This window comes from Lissotriton helveticus, chromosome 11 (genome assembly GCF_964261635.1).
Source record: "Lissotriton helveticus chromosome 11, aLisHel1.1, whole genome shotgun sequence".
Lineage (NCBI taxonomy): Eukaryota > Metazoa > Chordata > Amphibia > Caudata > Salamandridae > Lissotriton > Lissotriton helveticus.
Genome location: NC_136072.1, coordinates 230373673 through 230397738, shown reverse-complemented (window position 1 = coordinate 230397738; position 24066 = coordinate 230373673). Strand labels below are relative to the sequence as shown.

Below are 24066 nucleotides of genomic sequence, written 5' to 3'. Positions count from 1 at the left end.
CCGATTCTTAAATACCGAATCATACCGATTCGGTATTTACGAACTGGCAATCGGGATGTAGGTATATTTACCGAATTAATTACCGAATCGGTATGATTCGGTAATTAATGAATCGGTATTTACCGAGTCTGTAACTGCCATTGTTTCCTATGGGCCTTGAGGCCCATAGGAATCAATGTCAATTACCGAATCGGTAAATACCGATTCGGTAATTGGGTAACATATTGAAGGGTGGCAGGGTGTTACTTTGACACCCTGTTGCACCCCTCAATTGTGCATGGGTGCACATGTTGCTGACATACATGCCCTTAGGGCATGTATGTCTGCAACATGGCACTGTTTAAAAAGCAAAAAACATGCTTTTTAAATGGTTTTCTTAATTTACCACCAACTACTAGTTGGTGGTAAATTAAGAATTCTTAAACCCTTGTAGCACTGAAAACAGTGCTACCTACATCTGAAATTACAGAATCGGTAATTTTACCAATTCGGTATTTTACCGAATCGGTATAATTACAGAATCGGTAAAATTACCGATTCTGTAATTTTACATGCCCCTACATACCAATGTCCAAATACCGGTCGGAAACGGCCGAAAATCGGTATTTTCGGCCGTTTCCGACCGGTATTTGGACACCTACATCTGGCCCAATGTGTTTTCATTTAAAGTGAGCTTGGTCATGGGCTGGGATCCAGATGTGGAAGGTGTTAGTAATGCTTAGTGTTAATATGTTACGATTTTCTTTTTTGCAGGTGATAGAGAAAGTAACCATGTTGGCCAATGCAGACTTAACTTTGTGTGACTGTAGTCCTTTTAGACTGTTTACTTCGTTGAACACCCAGAAAGTTTGGAACACCTTTTCTATACAGTGAAGTTGAAATACTTATTTCAGCACGTTATATTCAAAGTCATCACCAGGATGACTCTCCCCACATTTTCTTTATAAAATGGGGGTTTAAAACCAGCCAAAACAGCACCCTCTCTTTTCCAATTATTGCATTACATGATACACTGGCAGCTCGCAGAACAAAATAGTCGCCTCAGGAGGAGTAAGGTTTTGACGTATTCCCAGGTTTACAAGTCCTTGTAGATGTGGGAATGTGTCAAAATCCATGCGTGTTAAATGGGGAAACCCTCCGCAACGCCCATGGAAGGCCTCCCTTTCGCAGAGTAAGGCAATGCAGCAATTTGTGCTGCCTTACCTCACTCCATATCTATGAGGCCATTCAAAGACACACAGAGTAACTTTGCCTTGCCTCATGAATACGATTTGGTGGTTTACCCCAACTGAGCATGACAAAAAGTGACTCTACAGCGGCACAAGAGGCTCATAAGCATGCCCCATAGAAACAAGCCTTCTCAAATCTCTTGCCCAAACTCCAGGATTTTCCCAACTTCCTTCACTAGTCTCACTCCCGCTTTCAGAATTGATTGGAGAGGGAATTAAAAACCATCATGTTTCGGAGAATCATCCCCCAGCATCTAACCGCCGTCCACTATTACCTGTCACTTTCCCTCAAATCAACGGTAATAAGTTACAATCTATACATGGTTTAAAATACAAAAGCACTGGTAGGGCCATTTTTAAAGCTGTTTACAGCCCTTAAAAGTGCATTTATCGCTGAAACTACCTAAATTTATTTCTGCCTAAAATTTACAATAGGATTTCTGACAGGCGTCAATGCATTTATGCTGTGGATTTCTCCACCACAATTGTGGAGAACACTGCTGTAGTAAATCCCATGCAAGACGTAGATTATGGGTGGGACTAGACACTGTTAGTCTTGTTGGATCTCTAGACTGTATAGTGGAAAGGTTTTATTACCAAGGAAGTATGCTTTCCTGAAGAGAGAATAATTGTTTATTGTGTGTGTGTGCACGGGGTCCATTCACCCTGTGAGCCATTCTACTCTATGTAGTATTGTGCACAGCTGACACAGGAGCCACAGGCATACTACTGTGAATGTGTGTGAATCAGCGTCGGATAAAAAATAGGCCAGTGCATCAAAAATAAAGTATCCCCCATTAGCAAACCAAAAACGTGGCCCACATTTGTAAATCAGGCCAGTTTTGAACTTTTGAAGACGTGCTATATGGATATTTTGCAAGGAATGGGAGCCAGCATGCGTTTTCCTTTACTTCAGGCGATGTTAATGATAATGTCAGGGAAAATTACAGTAAAAACAGACCCACCTGGCTATAACAAGCATTGGAAATGCAATAGGTCTCGCATTAGAAAAGTTGTAGTTATTGGTCTTGTAAATGACATATTTTATTTATTTGTTGGTTTTTAAAATTGCTAAATTGATGGCTTTGTCATTTACAATGCCAATAGTTATAACTTTCGCGAATGTGACACCTATAGCATTTGGAATGCAACATGTTTTGTATTTACGTCACTTAGATGGCAGCTCTGGTCGTTAGGCCACATCTCTAGAGAGCAGGAGAGTGCAGCAGGGGAGAGAAGCACAGCAATGCAATAGGTCTCGCATTAGGAACGTTTGAGCTATTGGTATTGTAAAGGACACATTTTTTATTTATGTGCTTGTTTTGAAAATAGCGAAATTAATAGCTTTGTTATTTACAATGGCAATAGTTTTATCTTTCGCAAATGTGACACCTATTGTAACACAATATGTGTTCTGAGGGTGAGTGATGGTGAGGGGTTGAGGGTGAGTGAGGGTGAGGGTGAGTGAGGGTGAGGGGTTGAGGGTGAGGGGTTGAGGGTGAGTGAGGGTGAGGGTGAGTGAGGGTGAGGGTGAGGGGTTGAGGGTGAGTGAGGGTGAGGGGTTGAGGGTGAGTGTGGGCGAGGGGTTGAGGGTGAGGGTGAGTGAGGGTGAGGGGTTGAGGGTGAGTGAGGGTGAGGGTGAGGGTGAGTGAGGGTGAGGGGTTGAGGGTGAGTGAGGGTGAGTGAGAGTGAGGGTGAGTGAGGGGTTGAGGGTGAGTGAGGGGTTGAGGGTGAGTGGGGGTTGAGGGTGAGTGGGGGTTGAGGGTGAGTGAGGGTGAGGGGTTGAGGGTGAGTGAGGGTGAGGGTGAGGGGTTGAGGGTGAGTGAGGGTGAGGGTGAGTGAGGGTGAGTGAGGGTGAGGGTGAGGGGTTGAGGGTGAGAGTGAGGGTGGGTGAGTGAGGGTGAGAGTGAGGGTGGGTGAGGGTGAGTGAGGGTGAGGGTGGGTGAGGGTGAGTGAGGGTGAGTGAGGGTGAGTGAGGGTGAGTGAGGGTGAGGGTGAGTGAGGGTGAGGGTGAGTGAGGGTGAGGGTGAGTGAGGGTGAGGGTGAGTGAGGGTGAGTGAGGGTGAGGGTGAGTGAGGGTGAGTGAGGGTGAGTGAGGGTGAGGGGTTGAGGGTGAGTGAGGGTGAGGGGTTGAGGGTGAGTGAGGGTGAGTGAGGGTGAGTGAGGGTGAGTGAGGGGTTGAGGGTGAGGGGTTGAGGGTGAGTGAGGGTGAGGGTGAGGGGTTGAGGGTGAGTGAGGGTGAGGGGTTGAGGGTGAGTGAGGGTGAGTGAGGGTGAGTGAGGGTGAGGGTGAGGGGTTGAGGGTGAGTGAGGGTGAGGGTGAGTGAGGGTGAGTGAGGGTGAGGGTGAGTGAGGGTGAGTGAGGGTGAGGGTGAGGGGTTGAGGGTGAGGGTGAGGGGTTGAGGGTGAGTGAGGGTGAGTGAGGGTGAGTGAGGGTGAGTGAGGGTGAGTGAGGGTGAGTGTGAGTGAGGGTGAGTGAGGGTGAGTGAGGGTGAGTGAGGGTGAGTGAGGGTGAGGGAGGGTGAGTGAGGGTGAGGGTGAGTGAGGGTGAGGGTGAGTGAGGGTGAGGGTGAGGGAGGGTGAGTGAGGGTGAGGGTGAGTGAGGGTGAGGGGTTGAGGGTGAGTGAGGGTGAGGGTGAGTGAGGGTGAGTGAGGGTGAGTGAGGGTGAGTGAGGGTGAGGGTGAGGGAGGGTGAGTGAGGGTGAGGGTGAGTGAGGGTGAGGGTGAGTGAGGGTGAGGGTGAGGGAGGGTGGGTGAGGGTGAGTGAGGGTGAGGGTGAGTGAGGGTGAGGGTGAGTGAGGGTGAGTGAGGGTGGGTGAGGGTGAGTGAGGGTGAGTGAGGGTGAGGGTGAGTGAGAGTGAGGGGTTGAGGGTGAGGGGTTGAGGGTGAGTGAGGGTGAGGGTGAGTGAGGGTGAGGGGTTGAGGGTGAGGGGTTGAGGGTGAGTGAGGGTGAGGGTGAGTGAGGGTGAGGGGTTGAGGGTGAGTGAGGGTGAGTGAGGGTGAGGGGTTGAGGGTGAGTGAGGGTGAGTGAGGGTGAGGGTGAGTGAGGGTGAGTGAGGGTGAGGGTGAGTGAGGGTGAGGGGTTGAGGGTGAGTGAGGGTGAGGGTGAGTGAGGGTGAGTGAGGGTGAGGGGTTGAGGGTGAGTGAGGGTGAGGGTGAGTGAGGGTGAGGGGTTGAGGGTGAGTGAGGGTGAGGGTGAGTGAGGGTGAGGGTGAGTGAGGGTGAGGGGTTGAGGGTGAGTGAGGGTGAGGGTGAGTGAGGGTGAGGGGTTGAGGGTGAGTGAGGGTGAGTGAGGGTGAGGGTGAGTGAGGGTGAGTGAGGGTGAGTGAGGGTGAGGGTGAGTGAGGGTGAGGGGTTGAGGGTGAGTGAGGGTGAGGGTGAGTGAGGGTGAGTGAGGGTGAGGGGTTGAGGGTGAGTGAGGGTGAGGGTGAGTGAGGGTGAGGGGTTGAGGGTGAGTGAGGGTGAGGGTGAGTGAGGGTGAGTGAGGGTGAGGGGTTGAGGGTGAGTGAGGGTGAGGGTGAGTGAGGGTGAGGGGTTGAGGGTGAGTGAGGGTGAGGGTGAGTGAGGGTGAGGGTGAGTGAGGGTGAGGGGTTGAGGGTGAGTGAGGGTGAGGGGTTGAGGGTGAGGGGTTGAGGGTGAGTGAGGGTGAGGGTGAGTGAGGGTGAGGGGTTGAGGGTGAGGGTGAGTGAGGGTGAGGGGTTGAGGGAGGGTGAGGGTGAGGGTGAGTGAGGGTGAGGGGTTGAGGGTGAGTGAGGGTGAGGGGTTGAGGGTGAGTGAGGGTGAGGGTGAGGGGTTGAGGGCGAGTGAGGGTGAGGGTGAGGGGTTGAGGGTGAGACAGACAGAGCAGACGACGCAAACACACACAGGAGGCTGCACGTACGGCAATCGCAGAAGGCTCACGCACACAGCGTGCATAAGGTATACCTACATAGCAGATGACGAAGTGAATGTACACACAAACTGTGCCTACAACAGTAAATGCATTCCTTTAGAGAACACACACTTAGAGTATACAAAACATGGCGCACGCCTGCGGGCATGGTCACAAATAGGCACCCATACAGTCTGCGAGTACAGCAGACGCATGCACACAGCAGAAGGCAGCCTGCATAGAAAGACACGAGTGGAGCGCACACGCAGGGACATTCACAGCGTCCACATGCACAGAGCGGGGTCACAGCTGACGCGGCGCTCGTGCAGGATACAACACACATGATTGAAGAGAGAGACAACTTGGAGGAATGCTTGTAGGTGTGTGTGTAGACGATGAGGGTGTGAAGCAGCAGGAATTTAATCTCCTATTTTTTTATATGAAATGTTGAGTTGCCCATAAAACCGTGTCTTGTTAAAAGGGTTATAAAAATAGTTATGATTAAAATCCGTGACTCGCTCAGTTTTCTGATTGACATTGTATCAGCTGGGATAGATAGTCAAAGCTGTCTAGTAGAAACTTCCAGTAAATTAGTATCGGGAGAGGCGGCATAACATGATTATTCGCTCTACATAGGAGCTCTTTAGATGATGCAGTCTAATAAAAAAAATAGAGGTTTGCCAATGACATTTTGCTCCAAATTCAAAGATACAGCTAACTGCTGATTTACCTTAATCAGTGACACGGTGAAGCATGAACGCATGCGGTAATGACGGAGATGCAGTTCTTGACCCGAGTTACAGTTTCACGTTTCTTACTGGGGGTTGTTTTGCAACTTTACAGATTGGAATAATAATAATCCACTTTGCTGAACAATATAAAATGTGAATTCACCACGAACCTATTGCAACTCGGTGTAAAAAGATAAAATCCCAAATCAAGACACAAGTATTGTTGCAAAAGGTGGTGTGAAGCAGCATGAAAAGACAGCACCAACCCTAACGAAAACGAGTCAAAAGAAACACGAGAGACGGCGGAGGGCATTGCTGTGGGGAGGGGGGAGGAGAAATGCGACACGGCGGGCAGGGGAGGGGGCGGAGCGGGTAGAGCGGCATGTGGGTGTGAAGCAGCCGGGGCCTTTGAAGTGAAGCTAAGCTTCACTTCAAATGGTGTGGGAGGAATGCGGCTGAGGGAACAGACGGCGATTTGGTGATGTGCACGCGCATTTTAGGTCAATGCGCAAGCGCATTGACCTAAAAGCCACGGGCACAGCACCAAATCGCCGCAGTTAGGTAAACTTTGTTTAAAGCCCTATAGTCTCGCTCTGCTCAATGCGCATGGGCATTGACAGGCGAGACCTAAAAAAGGCCCACAAACAGCAAAAGAAAACAAACGGCCGGCACACTGATCTCAGCCCATCCAGCACTACCTGATTGCCCTATAGGCCAGTCCGACCCAGATGTGAATTTCAAAAAGTTGTATCTTCACCTGCACACAGACGTACTTTTAAGGGAAATGATTTACTACTTTCTTTTGTGAATTATCCCTAAAGTCTGTAATATTAAGTAAAACATTTTGTCTTGCTATTTGAACCTTTTGCAACTTTATGAGGCATTTTTAGATATGTTTGTAGGATTTGTTTTCCATTGTATGAGAATTGTTCCCGCATACCTGTTTGCCTCTCTATGCGCTTTTTTGAGGGTTATATGACAGTAGAAAGTCCGGCGCATTTATTAATGGCCTAGAGTCCGCACTGTATGTCCACGGTGTAAGTTTAAAAAAAAATACATTTTTTTGTCACCTGTAAGACTGTCAGAGCAGTATCTTTAGAACTGTTGAGCATTGCACACTATGCTTTCTAAAGCTGCCCTTTAGACGTACACACTTTTTTATCTAAGGACTGAATCATTTGGCAGTTTGCAAATTGCTTTTAATAGTCTTTTTCCTGCAAAAGTCTGAAAATCGGATAATTGCCTGGGTAAGTCACCTCTCATGTACATCCATCGTCAGCAGCCCTTAACTGTACTCCTCCGCAAATAAATCAACTTAACATTAACAAAAGCGAGCTGCCAACATTCGAGCGGCAAATGGCAGAAAACTGCCCTTGTCATCAGAAAAGACTGTGCGTAAAAATAACTTGATGAAATCTGGAAGAATTAATCCAAAATCAACACACTGTTCGTTTTCACTCTCATTATTGCAGATACTTGGGAAGAATGCGGCATTCAGGTGACTGATGTTACATGTGATGGATTTGACATCTGAATACTGTAGAAATATGGCTCCTTGCATGTTCGAGCTAGACGACGCCCTAGGCGTACAGCATTCCTGTCTATTTCAAATTACTTATACACGGTGCATGTGCACTCTGGAGTTAACCAGTAAGGGGCTGGCATGTCATTCACTTTTGAACCGTGGTTGTTCAAGGGTCTGCTGTTCAGGTTACCACCTTGTCGATGCTGTAGTTATACACTTTCTGCAGTACTGATAAGTGAATCTAAGTTTTTGCAAATTATTATGGTAGCAAAGACTGTTGAATGTGAGCTACGTTTGCACCTCTCATGAAATGTAAACGTGGCTGTTTAGACAGAATATCAGAAACAAAAATATCGTTGGAGTAAATGTTGTGTCATGAATATCGAAGACACTCCAGGAAAACAGCTATACACCACCGCTTCCGCCTCATACAGCTAAAAATACTCCATAGGTCCTAGCTATCAGGAGTACTCCTGGTCAAAATAGGCAGTCGGGGTGACGCATTATGCCTATGGGGCTGTGGCCAAGACGGTACCTTTTATCACATCCTGTGGGATTGTCCCCTTATACGCTCTTTGTGGGATAGTACGACCAAGAAAATGACAGACACATTGGGTAAACACATTCAACTATCACCACGAATGGGGTTTTTAAATACCTGGGAACCTACCGACTTGATAGAAGTGGAGCAGCAATGGGTGGCACTTGGATACTTGTTGGTGAAACGGGCTATAGCGGTGCACTGGGGATCCAACAGACCGCCGCTAATCATCAGGTGGGTGGCGGAGATGGACAGATGCATGATTGCGGAGTAGGAGGTATATAAACGCAGAGGCTGCCCTACAAAGTGGGATAAAACATGGGGAGGTTGGAATGCCTTTAGGGGAGAGATTTGTACGTCTCCCACAGAAGATATGGCGATGAGGAAAACTGGACTTGGTGACCTCTTACATCCCTGAAATTTGTAAAGATACAATTCGGTATATTGTACTGTAACATCTTTGATTCGCACTGTGATGATGTACTGGTGATTCTGTGCTTCATGTTCAATAAAAAGTGTTATAAAAAAAAAATGAATATCGAAGACAAACATATGGTGAAGGTATGTTTCTAGAGGTAAGCAAAGTTTTGCTATATATAATTCCACATATATGTACCTTGATGATACATATATCTTCAAGGTGCGTAGATGTGGAGTTAAGAATAGTAAATCTATACTTACCTATTTGCACTCACTGTCTCGATATTTTGATCCTCATAATGGTTGGTACGATATTCTGTCCACACAATATTTTTGTTTCCAATATTCTGGCAGTAGTCCGAAATGGGTTTTTAGAGAGAATATCGGGAAAAAAAATATTGTGAGACCAAATATTGTGTCAAGAATATTGAGGACAAAAATATTGTGACGATAAGTTTCTATAGGTAAGCAAAGTTTACTATAAATCCACATATACGTACCTTGACGATATATATATTTCATGAAAAGGTATGTATAGGTGCAGCTAATTATAGTAAATCTATACTTACCTATTTGTACTGCTCTTCTCAACATATGGATCCTCGATATTTTTGACACAATATTCTGCCCACAAGATATTTTTGTTCCATAGACATCCAGGAAAGTTGCACAGTGTAATGTGGGTTATTTATGTTGCAGGATTGGATTATCTTTTTTGTTATGTAGTACATGAACACCTTTCTGTTGTAAAAACAAGTACATCATATTCAGATAAGCAGGATTAATTTTACTCACAACTAAACTTCTGTTGTGCACCCCATATTTGTCCCTCATACTTACTCTAACTCAAGTTTACTGTTGCAAGAAAGATTTGATTCCCGGGCATGTGAAAACTGTAAGTGGTTAGAGTAAAGCCATTCTATAAAGTAGCTGGAAATTTGATGGTCATCATGTATTTGGTTAACTTATCAAGTGTTCAACGGTACTCCCTTTTATCTGCGAAGATTTCCAGGTAACTCAGCAGGGAATTAAAGGGGAATGGTGGAGTAAATTCCATTTTCAGTTGAAACAGGACCTCACAAATCAGAATTCAGAATTGTGGGGTAAATACCAAATTACTGCATGGAGTAATAACCTCATGGAGCAGTTACTGCTGAGAGTAATTTCACCTCACCTGCAATTTTCCCTGGATATATTTGCCAAGAAAAATCTGGTAAATTATTCCGGTGAAAAATGTCAGAAACATGCAAATGGTACAGTGATTTGTGCATATAACGCTAATATCCCATGTTATGCCTCATTCGTACCTGCAGAACTTGAAATTGGTTTCTTTCACTACATCTAGTGAGTATGACACACTGGGAAGAAGTTATTTGCCAGCTGCTGTAATTATCCCCCAGTTTTTGCATAACTGGGAATTCTGTCCAAAATGTAAACATTTTATTTACATTTTTTTAAACCGAATTCCAGGTTAAGGCACACAGGAATAACTTACTCCACATAAGCTTCCTTTTCAGTTGTCTTGCTGTGGCTCACCAGAAACTCTAGGCCTGACATTTGTTTACAGTCGTGATCTGTACTAATCCTTTGCCCAGGATTGTAATGTCTCTACTGTGAATTGCCTGCAGTCAGAATTGTTTATGCAGGATTCTGCTCTGCCAGAAACGTGTCAGTTAGAAACTGTTTGAAGTTAGAAGGCCTCAGTTAGGAATTGCCCCTAGCTAGACCTATTTCCTTCATACAACTAGATTCAGCATGCGCATAGTAAATAATGAATCTTGAACCAGTGATTGTACGCTTTCAGCACAAGCGTGGCACATAGCAGGCAAGATGACTTGATTTGGTGAACGCTCATTGCTCTGATCTTCTTTGATCTGCAGGTCACTAGCTCCAAACTCCACACGACCAACTATTTTCTTCCATCTTTCTCAGGTCGATCAATTGAAGTATTATTAAATTAGTTATTCTTGGAACCTGTCATTTACAGCACTTACAAACCATAAAAAATACCATATTGTCACTACAAAAAATGACTGGTTTACAAAGATTTTGCTAAGTAGGTGTCACTCTTGCAGTACCCTTGGCTTCCTCAAATGTAGAACTAAATCAGAAGTACTAGAAGAGTAAGTTGCAGCAAAAACTAGCAAATAGGGATCTAGTATGCTGTATTTAAAACATGTATACCATACAGTACTCCTCCACAAGTTCCTACTAACAAATTGAACACTAAGAAACATGATATCCCTTCTGAACCTTAACATATATGTAAAACTTTTATAGGTCACAACCTCCTCCACAACAAGTACCACCTGGACCCCTCCACAATCACCCAAAACTCTGACTTCACAACGGACTATGAAAGGCCAGATAAACAGTAAAACACAAGGCACCACATTAATAATGCCACGACAAGAGCCCATAATGATGTCGCTTCCTTACAGACCCTTGGCATCCACAACTCTCCACCCTGGCTTCAGTAAATGTATCCAGACAGACACTTTCTTCTATGCAAGAACATACACCTGTGCCTAGGTGAAAGATTAGCTTTTGTACCCACACCCTGTATAATTGTAAAGTAACATAACATGTATTTGTAAAACACACTTTCGCCTGTAGGTATCTTGGCACTGAATAGCAGATTTTATTGTTACCCAACGGTACTCATTTTATTGACCTCAGATGGATGAAAGGCTGAGCAGACCCACTAGGATTTGAACCTGTGACTATGAATTCAAACACAGGCCCCTGCAGTGGAAGCATTAGTCCATTAAGCCACAAGACCCGGATTGAAAATAAGAGCCCATTCCACTTTCAGGCATTAAGGAACATCTAAGGATTGATCTACTCCCACTCTCTCCACCTACCTCTAATTTCTTTCATGTTACCATTCCAGGGCCACCATTTATTCATCTGCGGATATTAAACCGTCTTCCCTCCTCGACAGTATACTCAAATATGGTACTTCTCCTGGGTCACATTAAATTCTCTGGTCGAGTTCTATCCCGTAGAATCCCTAGTTACTGAGGGACTAGAGCTAAGAGATTTACACTGATCACACACAGGCTTAACACTGCCCTCATCCTCATGATTACTTGGGGGTCCTCACTATTTAGTTAGCAGAAAGTGATCTAGTTGCAGCCCTGGCTTCTGTTCACACATATACTCAGAAAAACATGGACCTCCGGAGTTATGTCCTGTCCGATAAGGGCCAGTAGGGTGTGAAGGAACAGCTGCTCCACTGCAGATGTGAAAGCCAGTTTGTTCATCTGTGGGAAAGAAATGCAGCTTCTCATCAAGATACAAGTGTGGCCAGTCCACAACCAAGGCAACACAACCGAGCTGCAAGCTGTAGAGAAAGAAAGTGCCCCAAGAATCAGCGATCATGTAGTTAAAAAACAAAAATGGGGAAACATTAAGACCAACACTAGGCAGAAAAGGGAGTGATGCAGTAATTTTAAACTTAAAGTAAATATATATTTAACTTCACGATGCTCTCAGTAAAAATTAACCTAAGGATGCTAGACGAAGGGCAGAAAATATTTACGTTGGCTGTAGGCAGCAAGAAGCGAGGATTAGTTGTTTGCACTAGAGGTTGCTCTGTCAAGATAGAATCTCTCATTGGCTGTGAGCTTTCTGCTTTCATTGGTTGTCACTTATCTAGAAATCTTGGGAAAAACAGTCAATTTGTGTTAACTTGACTTCTGTGAAATTAATGCAAGATTAGACAGCCCAATAGGAGCCTCCCAGTACTGACCATATTCCATTTTCTTTCGGAGCCATATCTCATTGAAACCTGATGGAATACAGTTAAATATAGCACTTTGTCCTGTATTTTGCTACATCACTTATAGGCATCACCTGTGTCTAGAACTTACAGATTTTATTTAGGAAGTATACAGATTCGTTTGCTCCTTAACATAGTTGTTTTACTTGCATTTTGAATACTTTTGAATATATTGCCAAATTAGTTCAGTAGAGGCAATCAATGTTATTGCCAGGAATAAAACGATTCAGTAGTATGTTGGACTATTAATTTCTTTAAAAACCTCCTAGAAATCAGGTTTGAAGAATTTAAGTGTGATAAGTGATCAAATATGAATACAGCTCGTTGGTTTAAATTATGTCATCATTACATAATGAGTGATAGCTTTTTGTCACTGAGTGCTAAAGCATGTATGCTAATGCCCATGCTAACATGATTATCAGTAATGACTGATGCCGCCACATGCTGGTGAAGCACTCTGCCAGTTTTACGTCCACTGAGGTGGACCTTATTTCCATGGGGCATTTCCATGAAATTGAGATACACCACTTCTACTCCCTTTGATTTGATACAATTTTGTTGTTAAATTACCACCAGTAGAATGGTTAACGCCCACCCACTCAATGAAACCTGATCCTTTCGCGAGCTGTATTAGACTGCTGCAGCTTGGTGAAGAAGGGGGCGGTCCTCTTAATTGTTGAGCGAAAATTGCCCATTGTGGAGTAAAATTATACTTTCAGGAGCAGATTTACAAGCCCCTTGCGCCACTTTTGAGTCACTTTTAACATGGGAAAAGTGACGCAAAACTGGTGCAAGGGGCTTGTAAATCTGCCCCCCAGACTTTTTCACTGTCAGACGACGCACAGCAAGAGTTTGATAAGTAATCACTCTCTGTGTGCGAATTGCTGATAGGTTGCAAACACTTACCACCAACCTCACCGGGGGGCTAAATGTTATGTAATAATGCTTCTGGAGTAAAAATTGTCACAGAATCTCTGCAGTGGCAGTCATTATTCCTTTTTTAAAAAATGGCCAAATATTCTCAAGCTCTCAATCAAATAGAGCATGTAGTAAAAGCAGACAAAAAAACTCCCCTGCTCAAATATAATTTGAACTGGGACGTGGCTGAGTTTTTAAGGCTTATTTACGCTTTTGTGGAGAAAATGAGGGATAACAGGCATAAGATCTTTCCTTAAGTTTTGCAAATTTTTTGGGGGGAGTTTAAAGTTGTGAAACGACATGACAGGATATTCCACATATTTGTGTTTTTAATTCTGGGTTGCTATAGAACGTGTTTAGCTGTTCCCTAGTAAAAAAATAATAATAAGGAGCCGCTTAGGGAAACTGCGGCACTAGTGCTATTCAGCAGCCACCCATCTTATCCACTGCAATGAGTCTCCACCCAACCACAGAGTTTAGAGGTTCTCGAGCAATCAACCCAAACAACTTGTCCAACATTTTTAAAAAGGAATATTCACTTTTCTGAAGTTTTTTACCAGACTGACCTCACCCTCCCTACCATCCTGCCGAAACCTCCCTGAAGCACATGTCACACTTCCCTGGCTGATCCCCATACCTCTTGGTGTCCATGGGAGGGTACTAAATTTTAGGTGTCATTTCCTGCACCAGGAAGTCATGCATGTGGATACCCTGTAGCATGAAATTCTCATAGGAGGAGGCATACATAACTGATGGAAACTGGTAAACTAGGTCTTCTAAACACACCTGGACTATTTCTAATGTTCTCCTTTTCTAAAACGTAGAGCTGAAATCCAAAGAGGAGCAATCAAGATTAGCACTGCACTCCAGTTCAGAACAATGCTGAAAAGGTCTGCTCAAATGTTCTGCTCCGTCCCCTATATGAGGACATTAGTCTCAAATCAATGGCACAAATCAGACTGGCCTTTGGGAGACTGTGCATTGTGTCACAAACAGGGCTAGATATGTCAATAACCCTTAATCACTGTTCATCCAGATATAACTTTAAAACAATGAAGCACTAAGTAAACATTATGGGCAGAAAATACAGATCTGGTAAGGGTGTTGTTAAATATAGCCTAAATGAAAGTAATATGTGGAATTTGCTGGTTGTTGTTTAGCAGAGTCATATTTTAGGCACTGGTTGTAGTCAAAACAGTGCTGGCTGTCTGACCCAAATCCAGTGACACAGAAACATTATGTTTTAAGTTATGTCTAGGTTTGGTTTGCTAGTCGTGTAATTTAGAAAAAGACTTGAAGTGCTCTTGATGAACTTTCACCCAAAGGTATCTTGGTGTTGAATATTTTTACCCAACACAATTGTACTAATTTTATCGACCACAGAAGGATGAAAGGCCTGCCAGGATTCGAACCTATGACCATGACAGGATACATTAGTCCACTGAGCCACCAGACCCAACATCAATGTTAGGGCCAGCCTATACCCTTTTAGGAGTTATTTTACAGTATATTGCTTTCTTGGCATGAATGTGCACATTCAAAACCAATTTCCTTTAAAGCATGTCTTTTCCTGGCATAGGAAGGGTGGTAGGAACCCACCAGCACTGAATTGTATGTACTACCTGTGATAAAATAGCAATGCAAACTGTATTGGCAAAGCCAATTGATCTGGCCTTTTGACAAACGTGTCTATTTTATATATTTATTTATACAGGTATTTATTTTGAAAAGATATGCAATAAGCATTGAAAGTTTAAAACTAATGAAATGTAAAAATGTTACAAAAAAAAGGAAATGAGACCTCAACTCAAAAATAAATTAAAAAGCATGACATTAAAGCGAAATAAAAGCGTTGATTGGCCTACGAGTTCTGGCACTGAAGGGGGCTAGTTTTTAGGCATATGTGCACATGGGCACTTGCACAATGCTGTCACTCACTGTGAAGAGACCGAGTGGTTGAAGTAAGTGACCCACTGCATCCATACTGTATGGTGGACAACATCAAATGTGGATCCCACATGAGCAAACCAGTGGATGAAGAGAGAGAGTGTGTGTGTGTGTGTGTGTTTTATTCACTAGTAATCTCACTGTTGCTTGATAATATTTATTGCCAAAGTGGTGACCATTGCTGCTATTCATTATTCATTAATGTTAATAATAAAATGTACTATTATGCTTTGTTTCCAGTTGGTCCGATTGTGCAATGAAGGAGCTCGAACAATGGAAAGGACAGAAATGATGTACACAATTAACTCGCAGTTGGAATTCAAAATTAAGGTACATTAATATTTGTTTGAAAGGGTGTAAATGGAGCAGGTTGTATTACTTGCAAACTATCATATTTGCAAAGAGGTTTTGGGGGAGAGGTTGAAATGTGGCCTAAAAGGTAGCGCTACCGGCTTTGGAATTGGGGAACCAGGTTTGTGTCCTCACATTGGTTTACGTTTTGTAATTCTGGTCAAATTACTTAATCTCCCTGTGCCTTAAAACTCACCGAAAAATAAATCTGACCTTGTGTAATGTAATGTGGTGCTCTAAGCAAAAGGAAGGAACATGTTGGACTTTTTGAGGGGTTATATTTATGATTCACACTCCAATATAAGCAAATGCAGGGAAGGTATTTGACTTCAGCGTGGTTATATTTACTGTCCCCACTCCAATCTAAGCAACAGTATGGAAAGTGTTGGACTCTGGAGGGATTACATTTACTATTCTCACTCCAGAGTGTGCAAAAGCAGGAAAAGGTGTTGACTTTGAAGGGTGTCGATTTACTATTTCCTCTCCAATCCAAGCAACAATAGGGAAAGTGTTGGACTTTGAAGGTGTTAGCTTTACCATTCCTACTCCAATTTGAGCAAAAACAGGGAAAGTATTTGACTTTGGGGGGGCTTAGATATATTATTTCTAGTCCTAAACATTTTATAAAACATTTAAATACATATTAAAAGAAAAATATGTAACCATATTTAAAATAAAACAAAGTATGTATTACAGATAATTAAAATTAAATGTAATGCAAACAAAGCAAATTTCATAATGGAAAATTAATGTAAAAAATATAAAATAAATTAAAATATTTAAAATAAATACACTTCCCTCCCTACTACACACAAAACCAACAGCAGACAATTTTGTTTTTATAAATAAAGCATTTTTAATATAAAATTAGTTACCAAATAAAATATATATATATATACATATATATATTAATAAATTAGTCACATAATTGAAGAAATAAAATTCAAAACTTAAATGCTATGTTAATTTTCGAAATATTACATTTATTGATAAACAGCCAAACATTAAAATAACAGTTAATAAATATATAATTTACATAATTATCAACTACTATCTTAATTAACATAAAACATTTATTACTAATACAAGACAATAATTTATATTTTAAATAACTTCCCACCCCCACAAACCTGAAAACACACTACTAAATAAAAAATTAAAAATTAAACTACAGAAAACTTAAATTGCACATACAAAATTGCAAATTATACAAAATAATTAAAATAACAATCAAGCAATCAACAACATAATTACTAAATAATTATTGTACTTCACATAAAAATAATAAAAAAACAAGTTAAATTTAAAATAAATTCCCACCCTAATCCCCTGCAAACCAAACAACCGCCGGCAAAATTAAAAATTACTAAATTAAATGCAAAAAAGTTAATTACACATTAAAAATTACAAACTATACTAACAAAACAATTTTTTTTTAAAATCATATTCATATACCTAAAATTAATAACTAATGCACGCCATATTAATAAAAACGATATTAATACAACTGTATTAAAGTAAAATGTATTTATACATTTATTTAAATATATGCCCAAAACATGGATATTCTCACTTCCTATATATTGCCCCACTAGATTTTTTACTTCTTATTTTTGACACAATATTCTTGTTCAACAATATTTTATCGACCATATTTTGGTCATTCAGCTCTCTTAATTAGACTGGAAAGTCTCTCAAACCACAGGAAAAGGAGTGTAGGAAGAAATGCTGAGACAGCATATTTTTTCTGTGTTGTGAAAGAAGGCATGGAACTGTGGTGATATATTTAAAAATACACTTGCAGCTTCAGATGTCTACCCTCCCAGGACCTCTGCAACAAACTTGGCTCCTACTTTCATCTCAAGATCAAGTCCCTCTATGACAACTTCAACAAACAGAAACAAGACACCAACACCACACCTACCTATCTCCAGCAATGCCAGCCAGCCTACCACCTCCGCCTAGACCCCGGTCACTACAGAGAATGCTGCCACGACCATGAAGAGCATACACTCAGACACCCCACGGACCCCTGCCCATCGAACATCTTCCACAGAGCCACCATAGCACCGGAACTACGATGCACATCAGCATCACCTTCGAAACCGGAACTTTCCCAGACGACTGGAAAAGTGCAGAAGTCAAGCCCCTCCTCAAGAACCCCTCCGCAGACCAGACGGACCTCAAAAAGCTACAGACCCATCTTGCTCCTCCCTTTCCCAGCCAAAGTCACTGAGAAGATCATCAACATCCATCTCACGAATTTCATTGAAGCTAACTCCATCCTCGACTCCTCCCAATCCGGATTCCACAGCAACCGCCCTCCTAGCCACCACAGATAACATCCGCACTCTCCTCGACCAGGGCCACGCGGCGGCTCTCATCCTACTAGACCTCTCTGCAGCCTTCTACGCCATTTCCCACTGCACTCTCATTGCCAGACTCCATGACACTGGCATACAGGGAATCGCCTTTGACTGGATCCGCTCATTCCTCACCGGTCAAACGCGAAGAATCAGACATCTGCACTTCCTCTACGAGCCCACAGAGATCATCTGTGGAGCACCCCAAGGATCTCCGCTCAGCCCATCGCTTTTCAACATCTACATGGCCCCCTTCTTCCCCATCGTCAGACAGCATGGACTCACCATAGTATCCTACGCCGACAACACCTAGTTCGTCTTCTCTCTCACTAAGGAACCCAACACCACCAGACTCAGCTTCCAGGAAGGAATAAAAGACGTTGCATTCTGGATGAGCAGCAGCTGCCTGAAGCTCAACTCGGAGAAGACAGAAGTCCTCGTACTCGGATCCACCCCCTCTGCATGGGACAGGACCTGGTGGCCCACCACCCTCGGCAACCCACCACACCCACGGACCACGCCCGCAACCTCGGCATCATACTCGACTCCTCCCTCACCATGACTCGACAGATCAACGCCGTCTTCTCCACATGCTTCAACACCCTCCGCATTGTCCGCAAGGTCTTCAAATGGATCCTCCCCAAATCCAGAAAGACCATCACCTACGCACTCATAACCAGCAGATTGAACTACGAAAACGCCCTTCATGCCGGAATCAACAAATCCCTGCTCCAAAAACTCCCGACCATCCAAAACACCGCTGCCAGACTTATCCTCAGTATCCCACGACAAGACCACATCACCGAGCACCTACAAAACCTCCACTGGCTCCCCATCAAGAAGAGAGTGACAGTCAAGCTACTCAGTCACACCAACAAATCCCTCCACAACTCCGGACCCCAATACCTCAACGAAAGAGTGTTCTTCTACACATCAAAGAAAAGCCTCCGCTCTGCCGACCTCACCCCTGCTGAAATCCCTTGCATCTGCAGATCCAGAACAGGTTGAAGAGCCTACTCCAACATTGCGGCAAAGACCTGGAACAAACTCCCTCTCAGCATCAGACGTTCCCCCACTCTGCAAGCTTTCAGGAAGAGCCTCAAGACGTAGCTGTTTGGGTAAGACAGAGCTACACTGCTCCCCCCAGTGACTTGAGACCCTCACGGGTGAGTAGCATGCGTCACAAATCCCTGATTAATTGATAATAATTGACAAAAACCATCTGAAAACAAAATCGTGTGCTTTTTAACGTCCGAAGATTTGATAATGTGGTTGCTCACTAATGAGTTATTATTCTGGTTTTCTTTTTGATAGTGTGTAATTTAATATTCATTCATAGAGAAAATGTATTCAGTAAGCGCAAAGGTTCATGCAATCAAATTTTGAAGTAGTACATGCATAAACACATTTTGAAACATACCATTTGATGTGGCCTCCCAACTGGTATTCCTGCCTTAGGACAGAAAACATCTTGAAATTTCCCCAAACTGCATTCTTAGAAACTACCTCATTATTGGTTTCAAGGGCGTTATTGCTTTCTGTGAACAAAGGCCATGCACAAGCAGCTACCTTGTGTAATTATTGATAGATTGTAGATTAAATTATAGATAGCCATTGGTGGGATCACAGATTCGTGTCAGCCCTATTGAATATATCTGTAATAAAAGATGTTGGTGATCTTTTAAATTTGCAACCATAAATAGTGTAGTACTTGATCTTGACACAAGAGTGCTTTATATAATGTATTTTCCATTTGTTTCAATTGGTATTGTCATAAATAACATTACACATAACAAATTAAAGCTGACCGGGTTTACCCACAACACATTTTTGTATTTAGTAGCAAAGTCTAATATTTGATAAAATAATTCATTAAATTGCAGTCTTATTTATTATATTTTGTTTTGTATGTTTTTCTTTCTTAGTTACATTTCTCCTTGAAGTGCATTAAAAATATATCGTTTTGGGGGTGGAGACCAGAGATAATATACATCATACAAGAAATAAAAGTGGTGATTTAGTATATTACTTTAAGAAAATGAAAAGACACAAAAAAATTACACAAAAAAAGATAAAACATCTAAACAAACATAAACCCCGAAGCATGTTGCTTAAAGCTATGTTGATACCCTTTTGTGTAGGTACGATAGATCTTCTAAAATGCTTTTCAGAACCACAGCTGTTTGCAGCTGTCAGGCACATACCCTGTCTTCTATATTTTAGCAGCTGGTATGTACTTCGTCAGCTGTCTGAAAGATAATAAACCATCAATCACTGACAAACGAGTTTTACTCTCCACACAGTTTAGCGCTAGACCCAATAGTAGTCTTTATTATTGAAATGAGAAACAACGTTTACAGGAACTTTCTCCTTGCCTTAAAGTCATTAATTTTAGTGTCAATAAACAATGTTAGTGTTGGAGCCTAATCTAAAATAATAGACTAAATTCATACTCCTAGATTGATGCCAAGAGAGAACGATTTTTCATCTTTCCACATGGATTTCCTTTCATTTTTAATAGTTTCACTGTTTGAGGTTATGTGATACTCTTTTTCAGTCTGAGCGTTCTCAGCTAAATATTTTTATGTGATTTACTATTGCATGCTTCCATAATAAACGGGTTCCTACGTAGAGCTATGTTTATACTGATGTATTGTATTTATTTTATATTTGTTTGTATCTTTATGGAGAAAAATAAATAATAAGAGATAAACTGTGAGGACTCATTATGTTATGAAGCCACGAAATGCCCTTAACTCAAATGATACTGGTTCTACAAAAAGATTGTGGAATTTGGCGACCTGGTAGTCAGCAATTGTATTACACCGTGCCCACCTCACCCAGGAAGCTGATATCCCTAAAGATGGGTATGTCCTCTCATTAAAAGCCCTACATGAAGAATTACCCAATGGCCATAATAAGCTATAATTCCACCATTAATTTAACAAAGAATAAGTAAGCCAGGTATTGCCCAAAAATTGGGAAAGCTCCTTGATGTTAAAGAATATAGCTCCTTGATGTTAAAGAATATAGGACCCAATCATGTGTGCACTCCTTAAAAGCAGGTACTGTGGGATTAAGTACTCCCTGTCATACTTTACCAAGATATTGCAAATCATCACAAGATTGTGACCTTATAGAGGAGGAAGCTGAAGGCTATGTTCCTTTGTAAGGTCATGGAACTCCGAGGTGACTTGGCATATCCTTATAATGTACAGCAGGTTGTACTTTATTCCTTATAACACAAGGTCACAACATCACCCATTCCACAATTGCATAAATCCATTGGACCTCATTTATGAAAAGTGACGCATCGCTGCGTGAAAGCAGCGATGCGTCACTCTCAGTGCGCACTCCTTGCGACATACCTGATGCGTCATATTTACAGTATGACACATCATGTCGCAAGGAGTTACAGATACGTCAGTATTTCTGACGTATCTGTAAGCGCAAAAGTGACGCATTGCTGGAGTGTGTCACAAAAGTGACGCAACTCCAGCAATGCATCCTTTCACATGGGGTAAGCCCCATGTGAAAGGGCTTGCGTCAGTCTTACGCCTGCTGTGAGGCAGGCGCAAGATTTTGACGCAACGGCGTCCTAGAAGTGATGCAGTGAAATCTCATAGATTTCACTGCGTCACTTCTACGAGGCTTTTTGCGGGGGTACGCCCCCCCTGCATACATTATACCTGCCGCAGGTATAATGTGGCGCAGGGGTTTACAAAGTGACGCATCTACTTAGATGCGTCACTTTGTAAATATGGTGCAACAAGGCACATTATTTACGCTGCTGGTGCGTTACAAAAAGTGACGCACCGGCGGCGGTAAAGTGACGCACGGCCTCATAAATGAGGCCCATGGTGTGTTACTCATTCATATGAAAGGGATAAGCTGTTTGCATACACGAAGGATAAAAGTAGAATCTGTCGTGCAAAAGCAAACACACCAAAGGCAGTTAGTATTTTGTTGCATTATTACAATCAGTTTAATGTAAGTCGAATTAGCTAAAATAAAATGCTGTAGTTCATAATGTGCATAAACATGCAGAGACATCCTATCTTTCTGGTAATGATCTATAGAATGCAAAAATATTAACATATTGCCTTTAATATCTCTTTTTTGCTGATCACTGTTCATGGAGAAAAAATAGATCAGAAGGAAAAGCCAGTTTTCATATTCGTTGTTTAAAAAGCATCTGTAATTATGCTCTGTGACCTGCCTTTCCCCTTGGCTGATGGTATTCGCGCTTATAACATCACAACTCAACCATAGTTTGGAAGGTAAAGACGCTGTTTATATAGGGAATGCATGCTTCAATGTATTATAAATTAGAAAGAGTACCCCCTGCTGTATATTATAAGGGTCTGCATGTCATTGAGGAGTTATGTGACCATATAGAGGAATGAGACTGAAACCAAATTCCTTTCTACGGTCATGGTACTCTTAGGTGACTTATAGGGTCCATATAATGTACTGCCGGGAGTCTTTTATTCATAAGTTATAATACATGGCCATACCATCACCCTATCCATAAAACACTTACATCGTTGGTGTGTTGATTTTTCATGTGAAAGAGATAGAATGTTTGTAAACATGATAAATAATATTAGAATCTCTAGTGCAAAATTAAACATACCAAATCAGTTAGATGTTTGTTGCAAACAGATTTTAGAATTAGTGTAATACAAGTCAGATTAAAAAAAAATGCGGTAGCTCAGAATGTGTAGAAAAATCCATTGAGGCTCTTTCATTCCGATAATCACCAAAAGTGGGGAAAAATAAACATGTTGCCACAATTATCTTCTTTCTGCTTATCATTGTTCATCTAGAAAAAAGGGCAGAAGTGGGAAAAGCCTTTTTTTTGTTTTTGAAACTGCAGCTTTAAATATGCTCTGTGACCTGCCTTTCCCTTGGCTGCTGGCTTTGGCAGCAGGCATTGTGACATAAGAACTCAGCTGTAATAAGTTATTACAGTTGCGCAGCTATGCTATTTTGTTTATTACATGCGACTTAAATGTGTCACAAATCCCCTATGGCAAAGGAAAAAGAGTTCAACAGTTCAATAACGGTATTCTTTCCTATTTGTGAGTTATAAGACATCTGTCTTTTCCAGGCATGTTACCAAACAGATGCAGTGAGCCCAGGCCCCCAAATGTCTGTCCCTCTGGGAGTGCTACCGTATAGATATAGTGGACACAGGACCCATACATCCTGTACTTCTAGGCATGAGACCATACATATATAGTGAATACAGGAAAGAGTTCCTTTTGGGTTGTTACTATATGTTGTTATCTTATCACCATTTCTATAACATCTTTAGTCATTGGTATGGCACCAAATTGTCTTCCTAACCTGGCACCCTTTTTGCATTGTTGGTATGCTGGTGCTTAGAGAGCAAGAAGAGAAAGAGTTGCATCAGTCAGTTTGAGGTAGTGTGTGGCTGTTTGTTTATGGGGGTGGAAAGAGGATGTATGTGCGAGTGTCGGTCAGTTTGCCCTACCAGGATATTACAATTAATAAAGGAAGTCTGCTAGAGGGATACTAGGCCCTGGAGAATCCTGGGAAAGTAATTGGGAAAAGCTCACCAAATTTTAAATTATTCCTCACTATTTTATTGTACATTTGGGAGCTGATTGTGGGAGTATCATGTTGTGGAGTCAAGAATTAATTTTCCACTGATCTGTGAAAAGCATGTCTTTTTAGAGAACTTCTATTCCTACCCATTTAGTGCTTAGTTGTGTGCAATTTACCTCTAACTAATGGCCTGGAGTTGATATTTGCATGTTCCATGGACTCAAAGTCTCATTTTGCAGACCATAAAAAAACAAAATATGAACAACAAAGTGCCAAACTCACTGTGGCATTATAAGCACATACACCAAATATTAAGACCAAAGTGAAGCCCACCTAACTTTACTGAGCTCTCACACAGATCAGTCTTCACCCTCCATGAGTTACATGTGCACCTGAACGCAAAGCTGCCAAACAGGACAGCTGCTACAACTTGGATTCCACACATGTACATGCACTTCAGGCTGCGGAAACATTTAGTTCACACAACATACTTATTGTCTCACAGTCAACAAGAAACCATAAAGTATTGCACACTGGAAGAAAGGCCCCCTGGCTCAGGCAGGTAAATGACACATTTCTAAAAGTGTCAACTTCAAAATAATAATATAAAGTCTCTCTTCATCTTTAAGTTGTATCTTAAATTTCTATTAAAATGAGTCCTTGAACAATTTTTCTAGTTACTCCCAAACTGAAGTTATGCATTATAAGATGTTCTCATGTAGCTCGGTGCTTTCCTATAGGAGAGCTATCCGTGATACAGTGAAAAACAACGGGAGATTTTTCACTGTCAGGATATTTAAAACATAAAATATA

The 24066-nt window shown here is 42.1% G+C and overlaps 1 protein-coding gene across 1 annotated transcript in view; it reads left to right on the top strand.

The window, feature by feature from the left end:
* Window positions 1-24066, top strand: part of ARHGEF26 (Rho guanine nucleotide exchange factor 26) — a 462406-nt gene that overhangs the window by 201013 nt on the left and 237327 nt on the right. Inside the window, exon 10 of the mRNA XM_078667924.1 lies at window positions 15206-15295. Coding sequence (XP_078524050.1) covers window positions 15206-15295 — 90 coding nt within the window. The remainder of the gene's footprint in view (window positions 1-15205; window positions 15296-24066) is intronic.